The sequence below is a fragment of the Lissotriton vulgaris genome, chromosome 10 (assembly GCF_964263255.1).
Source record: "Lissotriton vulgaris chromosome 10, aLisVul1.2, whole genome shotgun sequence".
Lineage (NCBI taxonomy): Eukaryota > Metazoa > Chordata > Amphibia > Caudata > Salamandridae > Lissotriton > Lissotriton vulgaris.
Genome location: NC_141698.1, coordinates 269,477,980 through 269,492,824, shown reverse-complemented (window position 1 = coordinate 269,492,824; position 14,845 = coordinate 269,477,980). Strand labels below are relative to the sequence as shown.

The 14,845-nt window shown below is 48.1% G+C and overlaps 1 protein-coding gene across 2 annotated transcripts in view; it reads right to left on the bottom strand.

Annotated features, from left to right (window-relative positions):
• The window catches only part of CCM2 (CCM2 scaffold protein), a 399,736-nt gene that overhangs the window by 139,580 nt on the left and 245,311 nt on the right, over nucleotides 1–14,845 (bottom strand). For both annotated transcript variants that reach the window (XM_086940990.1, XM_086940989.1), the window contains one exon: nucleotides 246–422. In XM_086940990.1, the coding sequence (XP_086797116.1) occupies nucleotides 246–422 (177 nt within the window). The remainder of the gene's footprint in view (nucleotides 1–245; nucleotides 423–14,845) is intronic.

Here is a 14,845-nt window from a genome sequence, read left to right as displayed (position 1 = left end):
TGACTAAACCTTCTGAAACTTTGCAAACAGCAGCTGAAGTGAGTGGCAAACTAGTTTAGAACATTTTGTGAAGCTTCATCAAATGGTGCCAATGTTATCAGAAAAACGAAAAATTATATTCCTACGGAAGCTAGTTCCTAACTACAAGTACCTACTGGTAACCACCAGTAGCTAAAAAAAATAAAAATTATCACACACACACACACACACACACAAAAGGAACAAGGATAATAGGAAGCTCTCACCTTAACTTCTTTCTCAATGTAGTCATTTAGCAGGATATCTGGTTCCACACGATGCTCTGTCGGCGAGAGGGACACTGTATGGAGGGCCCGTCGTTCTGTCACCTTCTCCTGCGCTTTCTTGTCACGACCCTTCTCTCCTTTCAGGAAGACTCGTTTGAATGGAGACACTATCCCAGGCTGCAGGGAAGGAGATGAAGAGCTGAGTGAAAGGTTTTCTAGAAGAATGCATCTTACAATATTCTCACCAACATGTTAACCAAATCAAGGAACTGGTGTGAAGCCTTCCCAGTCAGCATTGTGCAGTACAATGTAGTGCTGTTCACATTTTAAAGAGACTCCTTCCACCATCACAGAACCTGTCTGACCTCCAGTTACGAAAATGTTCTTCTAATACACTGGCACATACAGGTAAAAACACAAAGGAGGGCCTGGAATACCATAACTTTTACACAGAAGCATGCAAGCAATATTAAAAGGTATACACTTTTAATTCCAGATATATACATGCTAGATCATCAACACATAAGTTATCCTCTCATCAACCACTGGAATTGCAGACCACTTGTGGTGGGACCATTAACTGATATTTTCACGAGGTAATCAAGTACAGAGGTGTACACTTGTTACTGTGCAGCTGTGCCACTCCTTGTGCAAGCTAAATTCACACTCATAGATAGCCAGCGTAACATTAAAGGTCTGATGTGTGAAGGGATTCTACTCATTCTGCGACTATTGGAAATGTGCTGATACACAATAACAAAATGATTAATACCAGTAGGATTAGATTGCAGCCTAAAGTGTTTTCTGGATTCACATGTTGTGCATCTTTTTGGCCATCTAGTGGTTGGGTCCGGTTTTGTGTTTTGTCCTACTCTTCTATACTTTTTTTGTATTTTGGCGTGGTCGACAATCATTTGATGTTAAGTCCATCACCTGTGTGACACCACACGGCGCCCCAGAAGTTCCTTTCCATGGTCACCATCTTCAGATCCTTTCTTTTTTTACTCCTGTCGCCTGACCTATTTGAAACATTCCTTTTTCTGAAGTATTGCTCACCTTGCCCGTTTGCTTGTTCCCCCATTTACGGGGTGGTGGGCGAGTCCCATGTGTATCCAGATCTTAAGACTGCAAAACTACTCCTACTGGTAAGTAACCATTTCATTTTGCAGCATGAATCCCTTTCTGGATTCAAATGATGTGCATCTGATTACGTAGCAGTGTTAGGTTCCTTGGGTAGGCAGAATGAAATGTGGATGAGTTGGCAGAGGTGTTGTACTACTCTTTGTACGACCTTGTTTATCTGGATGTCCACACAGTAGTGTTTTGTCAAGGCGTGTGGGGATGACCAAGTAGCAGCCAAACAGATATCTCCGATTCGTATGATTGCTAAAGATGCAACCTTTTTCCAGGTTCTGTTTGTCCTGGGGTGTGTGGGTAAGGTTTTTCCTGCCCTTGTGTAGCAGGTTTGGAAAGCTTCCGCTATCCATCTTGCAACTGTCCCCTTCGTTATGGGTGTGCCCTTGCTTGCAAAGGAGTTGAAGACTTGATCTCCTTTTCTAAATTGCCTTGGTCTCTTGTGGGTAGTACATGAGAGCTCTTTGCACGTCCAATGTGCGCAGTGCCCTTTCGGCCTGCAACCTTGGATTCTGGAAAACAGGTAATTGGATGTTTTGATTGATGTGGAATTGCAATATCACATTTGGTAGAAACTATGGGTTTGATCGCAGGACAAACTTGTGGATTTGAAAGTATGGTTCTTGTAACTCACTGACTCTGAGAAGTGATGTGATCGCTACTAGGAATGCTGGGCCAGATGTACGACCATTCTAAATTGTGACTAGCAATTTGCGCTCGATTGTGAGTCGCAAATTGGGAGTCGCAATTTAGATTGTACAACAATGGGGCCGCAAAATGAGAGGCTCATGAATATTAATGAGCCACTCGCAATTTGCAACCCCATTTGAAATGGCTGGCCCTCCCAGGGATGGTGGCTGGCTGGGCTCAGCAGACCTCGATGTCTGCCACTGTTTTTCAAGAAAGCAGTTTTTTTTTTAATTCAGCCCATTTTCCTTATAGGAATGCATTAATAAAAGAAAAATGAAACTCTTTCGTTTCATTTTTTAAGGGCAGGCAGTGGTCCCTGGTACCACTGCCTGCCCCTAAAAAATATTTCCCCCTGCATTTGCAAAGGGGAAGGGGTCCCCTGGGGACCCCTTTCCTTTTGCAAGTGCATTACCACCCTCTTAAAGAGGGTGGTAATTTGCAAGTGTTTTGCGACTGCAATTGCAGTTGCAAAAGATTCATACATAGCTTTGGGGTAGCTAATAGCGACTCGCAAAACACTATTTTGCGAGTTGCAATTTATTTGCTACTCGCAAAATAGTGTTTGTACATGGCCCACAAGGATTTAGCATGCGCACATGGGTCGCAAACCTGTTTGCGCATGCTAAATACCGTTGTACATCTGGCCTGCTGTCTTTAGGGTAAAAAACTTCTGCTCTGTTTTGTGCATGGGCTCAAATGGCTGTCATTCGTTGTGTGAGTAGAGTGTTTAGGTTCCACAATGGCATCAGTGCTGTTCTTAGTGGTGCCACTCTTTGATCCCTCCAGGAATCTTTTCACTGCCAGTAGTGGGGCAAGGCTGTTGCCGGTTGCTCCTCCGGTGTATGTGACTATGGCGGTCAAGTGGACCTCCAGTGATCAGTAAGTCAGGCCGCTGTTCTGTAGCTGGATGAGTTTTGCTAGCACCAACTCATGCTCTGTCCTTGTCTCAATTTTGTTTTATTTTTCCAGTGCCAGTGAATGTATCTGCTCCACTTACCTGTGTAGCACTTCCTAGTGTTTGGCCTTCTTGCCTCCTTCCGAATTTCCTTTGTCCTGGGTGGCAGCTATAGGTGTCCAAACTCTAGGTATTCAGGAGCCATGCTGGTAGGTTGAATATGACTGGCTTTGGGTGACACACTCTTGGGTCAGTCTCAGCTCCCCTCCCACATTTTTCTCCTGCCTCACTTGACGCTTGTTTCCTGTTGCCAAGCAACCGCATACAACGTTGATCGCGTCTTGCAGATGCCGCTTATTTTCACGCTAGTGCCCTTCCTGCTGGCCTATCTCGGGACAATTAATGGAGACGGCAGCGCAGCTGGCGCAACTAAGGCAAGCTGGTCTGCACCTGGACAGCACCCAGCGTCAGGACCACTAGTCCTCCCATCATTTGGCGATATACCACCGAGGAGTTCCTGGGACACTGGACATCGCAACAACAGCTCTTGCTTCACGTCCTCTCCATGAACTACCAAAGAAACCTTCATCTGCAGCCACTGCCAATCCTCCTGCTACACGGGACCACCTGCCCACATTCGTACCTGCGCTACCCCCGCACAGAGGACTACGAACAACCCAGAACTGCTCCAATGCATTCGGCTCAACGCCCGTTCCCTCTACAAACACAGAATGGAAATCTAGGACAACCATCACCCCGCTCTCCCAAAACGTAGCCCTCATAACCGAAACATGGCTCAACCCTTCCACGAACCCAGACAATGCCCAGCCTCCCCGACTGTTACACGATGATACACCAAGACCGAACCAACAAACACAGCGGGTGCATTACCATCATCTTTAAGGAAACAATCTGATGCACCTTCACCAGCGACGACCCAGCACCTCTCATAGAACACCTCAACTTCCAACTAAAGACTGACGCCAAGACCAAGATAAGAGGCACCCTTGCCTACAGACCACTGAGAGCCCAACCGGCCTTCTGCGACGTCATTTCCAACCTCACCGCTCTCCTTGCCATCGATGCCCTCCATTACGTCCTACTCAGCGATCTCGATTTCCGCATTGACAACCCCACAAACGCCAAATCCACCGCCCTCCTGGAGAACCTCAACAACATTGGCCTCACCCAACTGGTCACTGAACCCACGCACAAAGCCGGGGACACACTCAGCACCATCTTCACATCAAGCTAATTCCCCCACGTGAGAGAACTCACCTGGACATACCACGCCATCGTCCACTTTACCATCTCCGATGCCTAGCATACCTTTTACAAGTATCACAGTGCCACCCACCAAAGATAGAGCAAGGTAACCGAGACCCAATGGACACAGGCCTTTGGCACCACACAACCCGAAACAGCAGCAAACCATGACCAAGCCATCCAGCCTTCACCTCCTGGATCACCAAATGCACCGACAGACTTGCCCGGCTGAAATCGGCGAAAGACAACTAAACTTCCTAAAAAGCCAGATGGTGCACCCCAGAGCTCAGAACCACCAAGCGCAAGCGTAACTGCTAAATACTCTAGAAGCTTATGCAAACAGGCGCCACCTCACTCACCTATCGCAAACTACTGAATAATCTCCCGGACCCGTTGCTCCAGCTAAAAGAGAAGTGGGAAACTGAGTTAGGAACCATGGATGAGACAGACTGGAACACCGCACAGGCGTCCCCACTGGAGGCGGGCATCTCGGCTCGGTTCAGACTGATACAACTCAAGATAATACATAGGGTATACTACACCAGAACCACCCTACATAAAATGCACAGGGCAGAAAACTTGTATTGTCTTAGAGGGTGTGGAGAGGAGGGGACACTGATGCACACTCTTTGGGAATGTCCGGCCATTTTGAACTACTGGCGGCAAGTCATGCGTACCATCTCCCAAGCTCTTGAGACCTCATTGACGCCGGACCCACGTGTGTGCCTGCTGAATGTGTGGGATAGAACTGACCTGACGCATCGGAAGCAGCAATGGGTCACTGTTGGGAACATGGTGGCTAAGCGAGACATTGCACAGAGGTGGGGAGTGGCGGAAACCCCCACGCTAGCACTGTGGTGTAGGACGATGGACAGACTTATGTTGACTGAGCGTGCAGTATATAAAATGAGGGCCAACCCTCGCAAGTGGAACAAGGTCTGGGAGGCATGGAATAGGTATAGAAGGGATCTATGCGAACCTCTCCCTGAGGAGGAGGACGATAGTTCCGGTGATGAAGATGAAATGGAAGAGTGAGACATTGAGAGGTGGGAAGGAGGTAGGAGAAAGTTAGGGACCACTGTGTTAGAGGTATTGAGTGGCCTGGAACTCGGAGGGGGTGGGATGACAGCTCGGGAACCCTGAACCAGCAAGTGACATTGAGGATAATGTATTGTGATTAGTAATGACTATTTAATCTGCATGAGTCTAAAGTTTTGTTTGTATTTATATAAAAGTAAGACAATACATATTTTACAAATACTTCTTGAATGCCTTCTGTGCTATGCCAACTTTGCTGCCGGACCGGAAGGTTGTCGGCTAAATAGCTGTGTAAAATTGTAGATATGATGCTGAATATGAAGCGACAGAACTCTATTTCATTCAACAATGTAATGTACCAAAGGCAAACGTAAATAAACTCTTACAAAAAATAAATAAATAAATAAATAAATACTCAAGAAGCAATGGTGCGTCACTGAGGACCTCTTCGACGAAGCCACTCACAAAGCAGCCCTCAACAACTACCACCTTCATATCAAGGAAGCAAAGAGAACAGAATCACTGACCACATTGACACTGCGCCCAAACACATGAAAGAGCTCTATAAATTTGTCAAGGAGTTTTCAAACCCGACAGCCACAGAGAGCACTATCCACCCCTCCCAAGAACTCTGCGACACCCTCTCCAACTACTTTGAGAGCAAGATTGCCACCATTTAGAACTTCAACGCCAACCCACCACTCTCGGCCTCGACAACCTTAATCAACCAGCAAACACCAGTCGAACGATAACCACATCATCTCTGATCGCCCCTCAAACTACCACACCCATCATGTTGTCCATCCACTCAGGGGCACGTACTGACCCCTGACCCCACCATCTCTTCAACCTCAGAGCCAACCAAATCAGCACCGAACACGCCAGCATCTTCAATCCATCTCCACAGCAACTTTCTCAGACGGATGGCAACACGCTTGGTCAGACCCCTCCTGAAGATGCCATCTGCCGACCTAAAAAATAACGAACCAATCTCCCTGCTCCCCTACCCAGCCAAAGTACTCAAGAAAGCAATCAACCAAAAGCTCACTGAATACCTGGAACTAAACCACCTACTCGATGCCTCACAATGAAGCTCTGTGCCAACAATGTTACTGAAACCTAACTGACTGCCGCCACAGACACCGTCAGAACCATCCTCAACCGCATAGAAACGGTGGCCCTGATCCTCCGCGACCTCTCTGCTGAGTTCGACATCGCCTCCCACCTCACACTCATCGACAGACTCTACAATACTGGCATACAGCAAAATGCTTTCAAGTGGACAGTTTCTTTACTTTCAGAACATACACAGACGTACACAGAGCATTCATCTGTCTCCCTTTACCTCGGCACCCAAGGACATGTTATATGGCATACCCCAAAGATCAGCCCTCAGCCCCACCCTGTTCAACATCTACATGATCCCCCTTGCAGACGTCGACAGATCCCAAGGATTCAACATAATATCCCACACTGATCATCTCGCTCACCAAGGACCCAGCAATGCCAAAACCAACTTCTGCAACGCCATGACCGACAAAGACAACTGAACGAGAGACAGCTGCCTCAAACTCAACTCCGACAAAACAGAAGTATTGCTCTTCAGGAAGAACACCTTCGCATGAGACCACAGCTAGTGGCCGGCAGAACCACCACCCACACCGACAGACCATGTATGCAATCTCTGCATCATCTTCGACAACCAACTGACTATGAAAAGACAAGTAAACGCGGTTGCCTCCTCCTGGTTCCACACCCTTTGCATGCTCCGCAGAATCTTCAAATGGATCCCAATTAACACCAGAAAGAATACCACGCAAGCCCTCGTCACTAGCTGCCTCGACTACAGCAATGTCCTCTACATTGGAATTTCCACCCAGCTCCTCAACAAACTCCAGACCATACAGGGCATTGCAGCCAGACTCATCCTCGACCCCCCCAAATGCACCTGTATCACTCCTCACTCAGAAACCTCCACTGACTACCTATTCAGAATAGATGCCGGTTCACGATCCTCAAGCACGCATACAAACTCTATACAACCAAGGACCATCCTACATTAAACATTGACTAAACTTCCACCTGCGCTCTGCCTCGCTCGTCCTCGCAGCCGCAGCAGGGGCCACTCCTTTTCCTACTTTGCTGCCAAGACCTGGAACAACCTGCCTTCTCACCTCCGCACAGCACCCACCTTGGTGGACTTGAAAGAAACCCAAGTCCTAGCGTGTTAACATAGACTCAGCAACTTAAGTACCTAGATACTCCTACGGGTGACTGTGCTGCGGTATACAAATGTTGATGGACTGATTTTCCATAGTTAACAATATCTGTGTTGCTTTGATTGGGATCATCTGTTCTCTGGGCATCTCTAGTAGGTCAGAATACCATATTTGTCTGGGCCACTGTGAGACAACAAGTATGAGTGATGTTTTCGCTTGTCTACCCTTGTTCAGTACCCTCAGGTTTAGGGGAATTGGAAGAAAGGTGCATGCAAATCTCCCTGAACGGTCTATTGACAGGGCCTTTTCCCTTGAACTGGAGGTGTGAGAAACTGGATGCAAAGTCTTGGCATTTTGCATTTTCTGTAATATGCTGTCCAGTACAGAGGTTCCCTCACCTTCGGCTTTTTGCCTTTTTCCTTCAGTATCTCTTGAGGACTCACTTGTGTCAATGGTTTACTTGATGGTTTGCCTCCACCAGTGCTGCTCCTTATGTTTGTGCTGGCCTTCAGTTGTCAGGTGCTTCGATTCCGAGACAGCCGTCAAGGAGTTAGAATCCGAGGACTTAGCATCTGAGCCTTTCAATACCCCGGCCAGGGTGCACTGGGTATCCTCAGTGCCGGGATGCCCAGATGCTGTGCCAGATATCTTAACGATGGTCTACTTCTTCACCGAAAACAAAGCGATCCTTCTATAATCCAGGGGGTAGGCAGACTTTGTCTTCCCTGGGCACACCATTCAGCTCTTCAAAGATCTCTCCCCAGTCACGCTGCACAAGTGGCGTGACTTCAAGACGGTCACTGACAAATTGAGGAAGTAGGAAGTCTGTGACCAGTGAGGACACCCCTTTGCCCTTATATTTCACTAGAAGGGGAAGCAGTGGTTCATACGCTCTCTGGCTGAAGCGAAGGAAATGTTGGACATCAACAACTACACAATCAGCAGAGAATCATCCCCGCCCCGAATGACAGCTGAGGAAAGATGGCACGCCGGCTTGGCGCACATTACGATCACATCAGCACGAAAAGCTGAAAAAGGAACGCGGTCTTCGGGAGGCTAAGCAAGACATTATCACTCACTGCAGAGCAAGAAGGAATCTTTCCCGAACATGTCTATGTAAGGCTGACACTTGCACTGGATATTCATTGCCTCTTCATTCCGTTGTGACTCATAATTGACAATCTCTGGGCATCAGGCCCAGGTTGAAGCCGACCACTGGGATCTGGAGGACTACACTGGACATCAGACCGTGTCCGCCCCATGCCACTCCACTTAACTCACTTTATACTGTCTAGAAGGCAGTCATTCACTGCTGCCCGCTCACCTCAATTCATAGCCCATGTGAGGTTGCAACCCTAGCGGGATTAGAGCATGTCAGCGCCCATCCATATCCATTGGGCCCGGATGGCATTATTGAGCCCTGTTGGCTGTGTGTTGTTTGTTTTATTTCAGTCATGTGTCCCTTGGGGGGTTGTACCCACTTGCTACACGGTATGGGCTACGCATTAACGCATATGAAGCCGTACAGCACAATGCATCTAACTATCCGATCACTCAGTCTCAGAGATGAGACTTTCACAGAGCCAGTTGTCCCCCACTCAATCACCTCTTGGGGCATTAGGATCCTCCTACACCGTCCTGCTTAAGTCCTACTGTGTACTGGCTCGGATATGTCCTTTGCTTAGCAGCTACATCCACCCATATGAGGTATGGGAACTGCACAGTACACTAAACTTCTTTCACTTAACATTTGGGGCCTGAACTCGTCTAACCAGCGTAAGCAAGTCTAACGATACCTCCTTCGACAGAACCCGGATGTTATTTTCCTCCAGAAGCAGCTCCTGGGTGAGGACTGCCACAGTATGTGCCCCCAAAGTATCCCTGTCGCTTTTGGGCCCATGCTCCTACCAAAACGCTGGGAGCAGCTATAATGGGCTTTTGCTCCCTGGTTTGAAAAGGTCTTCAAGGACAAGGAAGGGCACTTTTTTAAATTAAGCATCCTAAGGGGCACATGTCTTCTAACTCTGCTTGGATATCAAAAGGAGACTAGCTCTAGAATGGGTTAATCTGACATTAATATGATAGATTACTATTAATTACATAGCGACTCAGTATTGTCTTGCCAAGTGGCAGTGGCACCTGTTGGGTGTCTTTAGAAAGCCCTCACCCACCAACCTAGTTGGTGGCATGCTTCATCATCGGGCCCACCCAGTGACACCTAGCGTGTCCCGGGTGTGCTTCGACGCCTGATTACAGCGGAGCAGGTATGTCACTGTGTGTGCGGTGTAGGGTGTTAAGGTATGTGAAATTAAAACGGCTTGGCGGATGGTCCCTGGGGTGAGGATACTTTATTAAAAGGGCCTCCGTCAGCGGTTAAAAATAAGGCTGTGGGACGTTAGAGGCGGGTTACGACCTCCTACGTCCTTAAGTTGTCAACATGTTTCAGCCAGTGCCTTATACTAATCTGGCTTTCTTCAGGACAATAAATTATGTGTGGGTTAAAATAGGGATAGTGTAGTGTAGTCTATGTGTCTACACGCCCTAAAGTGTATCTAACTGTGAGAGGGGGGATTCCCTTCTCAAGATCACCTGTACATTTAACATTGAGGACAGGTACAAGACAAACATAGGAGAAACAGAGTCACTAGAAGGTATGGGTCATATATTGTGACAGCCGACTTAAATAGCGAATAGTGCAGGCTATGAGCGGCTCAAGTGTAATGATACTGGTGGTATCATTAATGTGGAATCGCACTAGAACTTCGAGGGTGAAGTGATTAAAACAGCGGTAAAAATTACTGCAGTGAAAGGTGAAGAATTGTGGCGCAAGGAACATTTCTTACGCTTTCAATGCTTGTTTTTAGCTCCAAGGTTATTGAAGTGGCAGGGTGAGGCCCTAGTAGGGAGAAAGAGGTTGGACCATTGGGATTAGGGAACCTGTAGGAGAAAAGTGGGGAGCGCTTACCCATTGTAGTGATACTCAGCATACTCACAGGATTTCTGGCCAGCACCAGCGTGGGACCTGTTGTGCCTCCTTCGCAGAACCGGTAGTGAATGGCTGCTGTTGCCGGTTTTTATACTGTCATAGATAGGATAATTGAGGGCACCTGTTGGGAGAGCAATGGTAGAAAGACTCGCTAGGCGGGTCTGGAAAGCGCTCAGGTGTGTTGCTAATTAGCGCGCTGAAATGCCCGATCTGAAGCGCCTGTGTGGGCGTGTATGGCTGCCGGGTGCCGGGGCGGCTGTGTATTGCGCATGCGCGGCCGGGAAGTGGTCCGCGCATGCGTGGACGGCAGTGAGCAGCTCATGCGCGGCCGAGAAGTGGTCCGCGCATGCGCCGTAGGTAGTGTTCCGGTGCGCGAATGGGAGAGTATCCCTGTTCGCGCTACCGATCGAATGCCTGTTGCACTGGCTCTAGTTGCGTGGTGGGGGCAGCATGTAGTGGCCATACGTGAAGCGATTAAGCTCCAGAGTGCTACAGTATATAGAGATAAATAAAAATATAAGGAGTAAAATACCTCTCCATTACCTACTGCCCTGGCTCATGTGGGAGGGGGCAGTTTAGTGGGACATAATGGACAGCGCTTATGGCCCTGGGCGTTTTCAGGTGCTGGTATATACAAGTGGGAAAGGGAAATACCGGTATGGACACCAGATTGATCTCAAATGCCAGGTTAGCACAATGGCATGCGGTGGGGCCTTCCGGGGGGTGATAGAGGCCAGAGGACGTTATATCCTGGGTGGTAGGTGTTTGGTTAGGTCCATATGGATATATGGCCGGGTGATGTGATTGCCATCATAGGGTCAAGGAGTTCCAGGGGATAGCATCATTAAGCCCATCAGTGGCTGTGGATAGACGGTATATCCATCTTTGTTCTTTGTTCAGTAGTTTTTTATCATTGTTGATGGGGCTGACTGGTATTTGCTCAATGACTGTCCAGGTGAAGTCATTGGGGGTGTGCCCGTGGGTAATGAAATGGTTTGTCAACTTGCTAATGTTTTTCTTGCATCGCATTGTGCTGCGGTGCTCTGTGATCCTGGTTCTCACTTTGCGAGTGGTCATGCCCACATATCTGAGTCCACATCTGCAGGTTATTAAGTAGATCACATTCTGCGAGTTGCAATTAGTGTGGCTCCTTTGGGACCACACTTTATTCGGTTCCAAGTTCAGGGTTTTCGTGTGGGATGTCAAATGACAGACACTACAGTCATTGCATGGGTAGTGTCCGGTGACTTTGGGCATTCCCCACGCATTGAGGATGGTATTGTCGGGTTTAGGTGGTGGTTTGGGTCTGGTACTGACCAGTTGGTCTCTGAGGTTATGACACCTTTTATAGGCGAACCTGGGGGGTTCCCATTTCCTTTGCCCTGAATTAATGATTCTCCAGTGCTTTTTTATTATTTTAGCCACGTCATTGGAGGCAGTATTGAAGGTAGTCACACATGTAGTTGGTTGTGTGTCGCTTTCTTTGGTGACGTCTTCAAGTAGTGCATCACGGTTCTGGTTTCTTGCCCTCTTCTGGGTTTTCTTGATGATCGCCTTAGGGTAACCCCGGTTCTCTAGTTTTTGGGCTAGGTCCGCTGATTGTGTTTTGTAGTCGTTTACATCCGAGCAGTTCCTTCTGATGCGGAGAAACTGGCCAAAGGGTAAGTTCTCTTTTAAGGGTCGGGGATGGAAACTGTTGAAATGCAGCAGTGAGTTTCTTGCCGTGGGTTTGTAATATGTTGTTGTTGTCAAGGTTCCGCCTTTGGCTGTTATTTGTAGGTCCAGGAAGGCGAGTTGCTGGTTACTGGCCGTGCAGGTGAACTTGAGGTATGGATCCCTGTTGTTGAGCCATTGCAGGAAGTTGTCTAATTCGGGTTGTTGCCCGTTCCAGATGACCAATATATCATCGATATATCGGTGCCATTTTTGTATGTGGTTCTTGAACGGGTTGGCTTCCGTACTTATGTGTGTGCTCTCAAAGTGGTGGACGTAGAGTCCAGCTACACTCGGCGCGAAAACACTGCCCATTGAGGTTCCGTTGGTTTGTAGGTAAAAGGTGCCCTCATATTCAAAGTAGTTTTCTTTAAGGGCAAGGGCTGCACAATTCATGACAAAACTCCTGGGTGTCTGGTATGGCCAGGGCGATTGTTCCAAGATGTCATGTAGGACCTGTAGGGTGGCATCTTGTGGGAGGCTGGTGTATAAGCTTTCCACATCCAGTCCTACCAGTAGCTGAGTCTCGGGGTCAAAGGGGATGTTGTCAATGACCTGTAAAAGGTGTTTGGTGTCCCTAATGTAAGTGGGGGTTTTTTGTACCAGGGGGTTTAGGTAGAAGTCACAATATCTTGAGAGTGGCTCTAGAACGGAGTTGATGCCCGATACTATTGGCCTGCCCGGTGGTGGAATTACCCCTTTATGTACCTTAGGTACTGTGTAGAAGTATGGGGTTCTGGTGTTATCCGGGCAGAGATATTCGGCCTCCTGTTTTGAGATGTGTTCGTCATCTGCTGCCCTTTTGACAAGGTTGTGCACTGTATTGCGTAGTTGTTCTGTGGGATCCTGCTCCAGTCTGCGGTAGTTCCGGCCGTCGCTGAGTAATCTCCGACATTCCGCATCGTAGTCTGTCTTGTCCAATAGTACGATGCCACCCCCTTTATCTGCTGGTTTGATTACCAAAGTGGGGTTATTTTGCAGGCGTTGTATCGTTTGCCTATCTTCCCATGACATGTTGTTGTAGTGGTTGGTCGGGTTGAGTTTTTCGATGTCATTGTAAACCGCTTGCTCGAAGGTCGTTATTTCTGCTGGCACGGTGGATGGTGGAGGGACAAAGGTGGATTTCACTCTGAGTCCTGTGGTGTTGGGGTTCTCATCTGGTTGGGGGGCATCTTGGTTTGCCTTCTCAAAGAAGGACTTTAGTTTCAATTTCCTGAAGAATTGGGCTAATTCCGCTTGTAATTTAAACTTGTCCAGTCGTGTGGTGGGTACAAACGACAGGCCTTTCTCCAGTACAGCAACTTCTTTGCAGGATAATGGGGTGCTGGACAGGTTGAAAACCAGTGAAGGCTGGTTAGTAGAATTGTCTACCTGCTTGTTCCCGGAGTTGCTTCCTTCGCCTTCTGGCGTGTGTTGGAACTCACCGGGTTTTCGTCTTCCCAGTGTACCTGTGCGTTGTTGTGTTGGGATGTTCTCCTGCGGCCCCGGGGTCTCTGGCCCCGTCCTAAAAAAGGAAAGGTGTTACCCTGGATGCCCCCAAAGAACGGCATTGGCCCCTGGGGGTACATGTTTGGGAAACCAAAGTAGGGGTTTTGCATATGGCCTAAGTTAGGTGGGAAACCAAAGTATTGGTTAGGTTGTCCTCCTTGCCAGTGGTTGGGCCATCGTTGTCCTCTTCGTCCTCTGCCACCTCGTTTTTGTGATCCGCCGCTGGAGTCACTGGAGATGGAGCTGTCGTCCCCTGAAGAGTTGGATGTATTGGTTTCCTTAGTTGGAGGGGTGTAGTTCTCCTCTGAGTATGGATATACTTTGGCGTAGGAGAATTTTTTGAGGTCTTTCTCAAATTTCTTGAGTTTCGCCTGGGTCAGGTAGTCTTTGTACTCGTTTATCTCCCGGTTCTGATCATCAAGTTTCTTTTTGAAGGATGTTATAGTGGCTTTAAAATGTCTTTCTGTCTCTTCTATTTCGATGGCTAGGATGTCTGACAAACGTTTGGCGGTTTTTAAGATAAGAATCATCCAGTCTCTGGTGCAGCCATGCGATCTGTGCCCAGTCCTTCCTGAACGTGGGGTCGTCAAGGAAGATCCTAGGTGCATTAGATACCAGTAATCCCCTTGGTGCAGAGTTGGTTCGTAGGTATTGGGCTAGTATGGTGCCGTGGAGGATGGTGCGTATCCTGTTGCGCTTCTTTTCTGTTAAGGTTTCCCAATCCGTGGTCTGTGCGATTGTGTTGGAGATGTTAAAATCAGTTTGGAATGACGGGTCAGACAGTATGTCTGTCAAGTCACTCTCAGAGAAAGTCAGTCCATGGTTTTCGGCCATGGTCGTGTATTCTCTCACAGCTGCGCGCTGCCAATAATTGCGAGAATCAAGAGGGAGAGAGAGGACCAGAAAGCTAGTCCAGATCCCCGGTTTATATGTATGGATATCAAAAGGAGACTAGCTCTAGAATGGGTTAATCTGACATTAATATGATAGATTACTATTAATTACATAGCGACTCAGTATTGTCTTGCCAAGTGGCAGTGGCACCTGTTGAAGCACACCCGGGACACGCTAGGTGTCACTGGGTGGGCCCGATGATGAAGCATGCCACCAACTAGGTTGGTGGGTGAGGGCTTTCTAAAGACACCCAACAGGTGCCACTGCCACTTGGCAA